This window comes from Lepidochelys kempii, chromosome 23 (genome assembly GCF_965140285.1).
Source record: "Lepidochelys kempii isolate rLepKem1 chromosome 23, rLepKem1.hap1, whole genome shotgun sequence".
Taxonomy (NCBI): Eukaryota; Metazoa; Chordata; order Testudines; family Cheloniidae; genus Lepidochelys; species Lepidochelys kempii.
The window spans coordinates 13,287,330-13,296,125 of record NC_136402.1 but is presented as its reverse complement, the minus strand read 5'-3'; the positions used below and the strand labels follow the sequence as shown (position 1 = coordinate 13,296,125).

The window sequence follows — 8,796 nt, the reverse complement described above, 5'->3', positions numbered from 1 at the left end:
GGGTGTGGGCTCTGGGGTGGGGCAAGAAATGAAGAGTTCAGGGTGCAGGAGGGGGCTCTGGGCTGGGGCAGGGAGTTGGGGTGGGGGAGCGGAGGGCTCCAGCTGGGGAGGCGGGGCTGAGCAGGGGGTTGGGGTGTGGGAGGAGGTTGGGGTGCAGGAGGGTGCTCCGGGCTGGGACAAGGGGTTTGGAGGGCAGGAGGGGGATCAGGGCTGGGTCAGGGGGTTGGGGCATGGAAGGGGGTCAGAGGTGCAGGCTCTGGGTGGTGCTTACCTCAAGCAGCTCCCAGAAGCAGCGGCATGTCCCCCCTCCGGCTCTTATGTGGAGGCACGGCCAGGCAGCTCTGCACGCTGCCCTGTCCGCAGGCGCTGTCCCTACTGCTCCCATTGGCTGTGGTTCCCAGCCAATGGGAGCTGTGGGGGCGGCACTTGGGGTGGGAGCAGAATGCAGAGCTTCCAGGCAGCTACTATAGGTAGGACCCAGAGGGGGGACATGCTGCTGCTTCTGGGAGCCATGCGGCGTGGGGCAAACCTCCTACCCCGCTCCCCAGATGGAGTGCCAGAGCACCAGAGCGGGGAAAGCCCCAGACCCTGCTCCCCAGCGGAAGCTCAAGGGCCGGATTAAAACATCTGTAGGGCTGGATGTGGCTCCCGGGCCACAGTTTGCCCACCCCTGCCTTAACTCATTACTGTGGTTCTTCTCTGCACCCTCTCCAATTTCCACTAGGGGTCTCTGCTGGCATAGCTATACTGGCCAAGGCTCTGTAGTGTAGACAAGCCCTAAATCCACTTTGGAATGAGAGTGTCCACCCCTGCAGGAGCTTACTGTGCTTTAATTTATGCACATCAACTTCCCCTGTAGTTAATTCATCTCAACAAGCCCTGAGAACGGACTCACGCTCAGAGAAATGTCCCCTGGATCTGGCTCTTTGAAATGAAGTCCTCCATTTACTTACCCAAAGCGGAAAAGCAAATACTTAAGACCTTTTCCCCTTAACCAGGCTTGGGCATCCCTTTTAAAAAAGCCAGGAGCAGAAGCGAAGGCTGGTGCGGGCGAAAGCTTTGCACAGAAGGAAACCTGCGGCTGGGCTTAAGAGCAGGTCTGCTGAGCCCCTCAGCCTCTCGGGCAGTCGAGCCCCAAGGCCTGGCTTGACTTGAGAAACTAGATAGGGGCGAGGCCACTTTTCTCAGGAAGCATGACTGGGGAGGTAAAGGGCTCAGCCGGCTGGAGAGGGGATGTGTGTATTAGCTAAGAGGAGGTGGACAGTTTACAATGGAGAAGATAACAATGGACCACATACATACGCAACGTAAGGGGAGGTAAAGCGGAAGTAGTGTGTAGACAGAGCACACTGTATGGGAACCGGCCCCGACAACGTAATGACCTGTGACGTAACGCAGTAATTCTCAATCCGGGGTCCAGGGCCCCCTAGCAGGCCTCGAGCAGGTTTCACTGCGGCCTCCGAGGAGGGCCAGCGTTAGACTTGCTGGGGCCCAGGGCAGAAAGCTGAAGCCCACCGCATGAGGCTGAAGCCCGGGGCACTGAGCCCAGCCACTGGGGGCTGACACTGAAGGCCGAGCAATGTAGCTTTGTGGGGGGCGCCGGGGCATGGGGCCCCCAGGCAACCACCCTGCTTGCTACCCCTTAATGCCAGCCCTGGCTTTTACATGCAGAAAAGACCAGTTACTGTGGCAGAGGTGGGCCATGGAGTTTTTATAGCATGTTGGGGGGGGCTCAGAGAGAAAAAGGTTGAGAGCCCCTGACGTAACATGCGCAATGCAACGTGTGAGCAAATGCATGTAAAGGAAGAAGGTTCCTGCATCATTTTGGATCTGGATCCGCCCACTGAGCGTGAGTCTGATCAACTCCGAACTGCTTTGCTGTAGGCCTCATAAAGGTATGTGAGCAACGACATCCAGGGTCGAACTGAATTCTTGGGAAGCCGAGGAGAAAAAGGGCTTGGAGGGAAGCCCAACAGGGTCAGTCAGGTGCCTAAATTGGCAGCCAGCTGCGCCATTACACTGTGAGGCAGTTAAGCTAGCAGGTAACCAGACTAGCTGCAGGTTCTCACTCCTGACAGGTGTCCAAACCAGAAAATTAAAAATAAACAAAACAAAACTGGGTTTGGTTCAAACTGAAGCTGATGGTTTTTTGGCTCATCGAAACAAACCTCCAAAAACTCCATTCAGGACAGACAGAACATTTCAAATGAATCAAAATGACATTAACTATCGATTCCAAATGAAGAGACCAGATGGGTGAGGTAATATCTTTTATGGGACCAGTTTCTGCCAGTGGGAGAGACACACTTTCGAGCCACACAGAGTGCTTCTTCGGGTCTGGGAAAGGTCCTCCGGGTGGCATAGCTCAAAGTGAACCATTTTAACTGTTCTGAAATTTTGGTTTTCTGGGATTTTTTTTGGCCAAACCTATTCACTGAATTTGTGGACAAATCGGAGAGAATCCCAAGGAAAGGAACAAAAATGACCAAAGGTTGAGAACACCTGACCTAGGAGGAAAGGTTGAAATAACTGGACATGTTTGGTCTTGAGAAAAGAAGCCTGAAGGGGGGACCTGATAACAGTCTCCAAATTTGCTAAGGACTGTTATAAAGAGGACGGGGATTGGTTGTTCTGCCTGTCCACTGAAGGTAGGATAAGAACTAATGGGCTTAATCTGCAGCAAGGGAGGTTTAGGTTAGTTATTAGGAAAAACTTGCTAACTGAAAGGGTAGTTAGGCTGCGGAACAGGTTCTGGCATCCCGGTCACTGGAGGTTATTAAGAACGGGTCGGACAAACAACTGTCAGGGGTGATCTAGGTTTACTTGATCCTACCTCAGCGTGGAGGGCCGGACCTGATGACCTCTTGGGGTCCTTCCTCCCCTACTTTTCTATGAACTTGACTGCAATTTGCAAATAGTTTCAGTGCCCCGAAAAATGCATTGGGGGGGGATTTACTATCCACCCCCCCAAAAAAAAATTCTCACTTCTATAATCACAAATCTTTTCCACATCATGGAGTTCAATATGAGCTACAACAGAGGGTGAGAGGTTTCAAGGGTGAAATTCACATGTAAAGAACCTCCCCCCCGCCAAAAAAAAACCCCTATATTTTCTGCAAGATTCTCAGAGAGCAGAATGATGCACAAAGCCATCATTACAAAATCATGAGATTATCAGCAGATTAGAACAGACCTGGAGGCAATTACCCCTCCTTGGATGGATCCTGAGAAACCCAAATTGGGGGCATCCTGGCTTCATTGCTAGGACCATTAACACATTAGTTACAGAAGGCAGAAGCAAGACCCTTAGAGTTTCAGTTTCATGTCCAGGATGGAGCTGTAGATCTGAGGGCTCATGGACACAAAACGCTTCTCCGATTCGTCCAGGAAGAACAGGGGGTCCTTGATGAGAGCTGGATTGAACCCCTCTTTCACCAGCTGCCCTTTGCACTGCTTGAATGTCCCCGTGACCTCCAGAGCGTCCTGTGTAACAAAACACACAAAGTGCTGCAGGAGCCGGCTCACTCTATGCCACATAAGAGGATAAGAGTCTACTGCAGCTGCCTGCTAGTGGAGTCGCTGCTTTAGCTCAAAGAGGTGGAGGCTGATGCTTTTGGCTCTAGAATTTTAGCTTTGTCTCTGGTCATCCCCTATGGAGGAGGGGAACAGCATTACTCAGAGCATTGGCTGGTTTAGCTATGCCAGCACAGCTCCCGAGTGGAGATACAACAGAAGAAGTTCTGCCAGTCCTGGACCAGGTTACCTAGGTAGAAAGCTGATTGGTTAAATCTAGTCTCACATGACATACACAGCAGTACCTTTTACTTATAAAGAGGCAGGGTATACAAAGACAGCCTTTCGGGGGTAACTCGGGAACACAATTTCTGCGTAAGGTGAATGTAAGAGGGGATGGATCACACGATAAATTGCCCTGCTCTGTTCATTCCCTCTGAACCATCTGGCACTGGCCACTGTCGGAAGACAGGATACTGGGCTAGATGCACCATTGGTCCGACCCAGTGTGGCCGTTCTTATGTTTAGGTTCTAACAATGCTGCATGAGATGGTTTTCCGGAGACTGGTATCACACCGAACCTTTTCCTTGTACTGTGGAACTGTTGGCTTATAGCAATAAACCTGACTGACATTGGTTATTTGGCCTCTTGAGTACATTTCATAACGAACCGCAGTTAAGCCTTTGGCCACAAAATTTACCTACTGAGTCAGGGTCCTTCAGACCGCCCCCTCCCCCCCCCGGCTTAAAGGGCCAGGCAAAAGGATCTCTTACCTGCAGGCGGACAAAGCGAGGAATGGCGTAGTTTGGCAAGAAATCCTTGCCGTGTGTGTAGAGTTTTTCACCATCAAAAACCATCCCCTCCTTCAGTCGTATTGCTGCCATTCCAATCTTGCCTTCGTGTCCTGAAACACACGCACAAAGTGTCGGGCTTTGTCCAGACTAGGCGTTTTAAGGCATTATGTGAAGCAGGCATTAGCTGGCCCAGGTTAACTTTGGCTCTGTCTACACTGCACAATTATCCCGGGTCTGAGCACCTGGGTTAGCCTAGCCTGGGTGAGAGCCTCTCTATGGCAAAGCCCTACTGGAGTTACTGTCTCTGCACTCACTCAGGTCTGTGTCTGGGGGCACAGCCCATGGTTCTTTGCGCTCAGACGCTCTAGGCTTCTTTCCCAGTCTATAGCATCAGTGGCAGGAGAGCTCATCTGTCCTTCGGGGGGAATTGTGGGAAGGGCACTGGAGGACTTTCCACATTCAAGTGATTTAGCCTCACTGTAAAGCAGGCAGGTTCCAGCCCGAGTTAAAGCAGAGCCCGGGCTCTAACCCAACCCTGCAGCTGTGTCAGTGGGCCCAGATTGAAAGTGCTTCCAGACCCAGGCCAGAGATTTGTTCTGTGTGAACTGGAGAGACTTTTGAGCTAAAACTAGGGTGGGAGCCCAGGTTAGCTGGGCAGTGTAGACATACCCTGTGAAGTGCTAACATAACACTTGGGTATCCTAGCCTAAGCGAGGCCGGGTGATCAATTTTAAACTCAGAATAAACATTATGACCATCTAGTCTGATCTCTTGAGAAACCCGGGCCAGAGAATTTTACCCACCATTCCTGCATGAAGTCTACAACTTCTGTTCAAGCTACAGCAGATCCTTTAGAAAGAGACATTTAGACTTCAAGTGATGGAGAATCTACCACGTCCCTAGACGAGTTGCTCCACTGGCAAATTCCCCTCACTCTTAAACACTTGCATCTTATCACTAGCCTGAGTTTGTCTAGCGTCCAGCCATCGGAGGAGCCTTTTGGTGCTAGATGAAAGAGCCATAGGCTTTGTAGGCTTTGCTCATGGCACCTCATCTCTTGGATAAACTCAGCAGACAGAGTTGTTTTCGTCTCTCACTATAAGGCTGGTTTTCCAGACCTCAGATCATTGGGTTTGACCAGAAACAATTTTTTTATTGTATTTTTCAGAACTGCCAGTGAACTAAAATCTCCACGATTTGCACAGCACTAATGACCATATGCTGAGACCTGGGCACAGATTGTTCATGGAAGGATCCGTAGATTTTTCAGGCCACTCTGAGCATCAGGCCTCACCTCCTGAATAACACAGTGATTTCTGCAGTGGAGAGAACTATTCCTCCAGGCTTTGCATGGCTTTCTTCAATCCCAGGGTCCCTCCCCACCCAAAGAAAGACACAGACCCCGACACAGACATGCTACGCAATAGCTTTTAAAAGCTGCCTCAGGATGGAGCCTCCCGTGGTGAGCCACAGTGTCAAGGTGACATGAGATGTCCTGTTGCTGGGTACGCACCAGGGACCGGCACCCCGTAGACGTTGACTTCCTGAATGAACTGCACTGCCGCCAGCGTCGTCTCCACCTCCGTCGTGGCAACATTCTCTCCTTTCCAGCTGACGAGAGAGAACAGAGGAATCTATTTTTCCATCCATCCATCCATCCATCCATCCACCCACATGGATTAATAGATTTCAAGGCCAGAAGGGACCACTGTGATCATCTAGGCTAGCCTCCTCTAGGCTTAGAAGGTAAACGATGGTACACAAACCGACGAAAAAATATTTCCATCAATAATAATCTAAATTTACAGATCGGCAAAGTAAGAAAAATGCTGCTCATTAGAATCACAATCCAGGGATGTAGCCTTTTGAAATGGATGCACAATAAAACCAGGTATTTTTTGTTGATTTAAGGATATTTACTTTGTCGACTTTGACATGCGATGTTGATCATTTGTTCTTTAGCGGTTTATAAAGCTTTTATCTTTTTGAACCTCAACATCTACTGACACTAAATAATTGTCAGACCCTCCCCCCTGCAGGATTTTGTGCAGCTGTGAAAATTTACATGGATAAACATCTAAAAAAAAGTCTTTAAAAGAAACATCGCTATCATCCGTTGAAATAAAAAAAAAATTAAGAATCGAATTCTGCCAGGCCCCACTATGGTTTAACGCCTTCTGTCAACATACACTGTGTCTCCAGCAGGGGGCTCTGCTGTCATGGGTATACCAGTAAAGCATGTGTAGTGTATTGTAGACAAGCCCTAGATCGCTTTTCCAAATAACACATAGGGTACGTCTACACAAGGACAAAGAGACCCGCAGCAGCAAGTTTTGAAGCCCAGGTCAACTGATTCTGTTTCATGGGGCTAAACATAGCTGTGTAGCTATTTGCGCTCGGCTGGAATGGGGTGAGAGGCGAGGATCTCGGAGCCTGGGTTCCAGCCCGAGCCCGAATCTCTACACTGCTCATTTTAGCCTGGCAGCGTTAGCCCTGCAAGCCCAAACCAGTTAATCTGGGCTCTAAACTCAATGCCACGGGGTATGTATTTTATTTATTTATTCAATTATTTCTTTCTTTATTTTTGCTGTGCAGACATAAGTCCCTCCTAAGTTACTTTAGTGCTTTTGACAGTTTTTCCCATGGGCTTTATTTTATCTTCTATGGCTGATTCTTCCACCTCCTGCTTGCACTTGCCTATAGTGGTCAGGCACACAAGAGCAATCTGAGATAGGCTCCTGAAAACCCAGCCAGACCCAGACAGTAAATTCTTTGGCTCCTGGACGATCTTTTTGTAGCTGAGGGGAGGCAATGTGGCCTAGCAGATGTAGCACCCTACTGGGACTGAGAAGACCTGGGTTTTATTCCCAGGTCTGCTGCTGGGTGACATTGGACCTGTCACGCTCCCTCTCTGTGCCTCAGTTTCCCCATCTATAAAATGGAGGCAATGAGCCCTATCGCCGTTGTAAATTTCTCTGTGAGAACTAGTTACTGTTATATCTGTGTGTACAGCACATCACACAATAGGGTCCCAGCCACTTGTAGGGGTTTTATAGGTGCTACCAGCATCGGGCTCCCCAGTTCATCCCACCCGTGAGGGGATAGCGGCTGGATCAAAGGAGGTTAATGGCTTGCCGTGGAACCTACCGGAACGTGTCTCCCACCCGGTCCTGGAAATATATGAAGCCCTCATGGTCTACCATGAGGAGGTCTCCGCTGTTGAAATAGAGGTCTCCCTTCTTCATCACGTCCCTCAGGACCTTCTTCTCTGATTTCTGGCGGTTGCCCGCGTAGCCGTGGAATGGGGCGCTCTTCGTGATCTTCACCACCAGCAGCCCCGCCTCGCCTGGAAGGGAGAATGAGAATCCCGGTGGATATCCCCCTACGTAGCACAGCCCATCCCGGCCAGCTTTCAGAGTCTTCCAATTGGCATAGGTAATCCACCTCCATGACAGGAGGTATCTAGCATGATGGAAGGGTCTACACCAGCTTAACTATGTCGCTCGGGTGGGGTGGCTTTTTCACACCACTGACCAATGTAGCTGGGTCAACCTAACTTTTTAGTGTAGGCCCGGCCTAAGAAAGGAGGGAGTTTCACTGACTCTGCATAAACGTGAATCATCATGCCAGTAGAAAGAAACAAAAAGCGGGGGACAGCTTGTGCCTAAGGTTTTTTTATCCAGAAACTGGGGGGCAGCCGAAGCGGGAAGCTGCTCATGAAACACTGGATCCCTTCAGTGATGATGTGGGTATGCTGGGAACCCAGTCAGAGGCAATAGGTAACGTCTGCTAGAAAAGAGAATTTAGCTAATATAGAGGCATAAAGCCTGAAGATGCATCCTGATGTTTATTTTTGGTGTAACTGTTACCCGGGGTCTCCCAGGAGTACTAAACTGTCTTACTCCAGGAGGTGTCAGGAACAAATGAGTGGGGACACAGCAATTTCCGTCTGATAAATGATTGATACAAGTGAGCATGCTCTTATCTAAAACTACTATTTACTAGCTATTAAGCACACACACACACACATAGGCAATAGGTATAGGACATCCCAGATATAGTTACCCACAGTCTGAGATGGTTTTGAGTAATCACCAGCCGGACTTCCAAGAGGCTGTCTTTCCCTCCATAGAATCAAAGAATCATAGGAGATTAGGGTAAGAATAGACCACAGGAGGTCATCAAATCCAACCCCCTGCTCAAAGCAGGACCAACCCCAACTAAATCATCCCAGCCAGGGCTTTGTCAAGCCGGGACTTAGAAACTTCTAAGGATGGAGATTCCCTCGCCTCCCTAGGTAATCCAGTCCAGTGCTTCACCACCCTCCTAGTGAAATAGTGTTTCCTAATATCCAACCTAGATCTCTCCCACTGCAACTTGAGACCATTACACCTTGTTCTGTCATCTGCCACCACTGAGAACAGCCGAGCTCCATCCTCTTTGGAACCCCCCTTCAGGTAGTTGAAGGCTTCTATCAAATCCCCCCTC

At 49.7% G+C, this 8,796-nt stretch overlaps 1 protein-coding gene across 1 annotated transcript in view; it reads right to left on the bottom strand.

Annotated features, from left to right (window-relative positions):
- Nucleotides 1-2,257: 2,257 nt before the first annotated feature.
- The window catches only part of SLC27A5 (solute carrier family 27 member 5), a 32,962-nt gene continuing 26,423 nt past the window's right edge, over nt 2,258-8,796 (bottom strand). Inside the window, exons 7-10 of the mRNA XM_073322018.1 lie at nt 7,456-7,654; nt 5,822-5,919; nt 4,288-4,418; nt 2,258-3,483 (exon numbers count right to left, since the gene is read on the bottom strand). Of these exons, the coding sequence (XP_073178119.1) occupies nt 3,307-3,483; nt 4,288-4,418; nt 5,822-5,919; nt 7,456-7,654 (605 nt within the window). The 3' untranslated portion in view covers nt 2,258-3,306. The remainder of the gene's footprint in view (nt 3,484-4,287; nt 4,419-5,821; nt 5,920-7,455; nt 7,655-8,796) is intronic.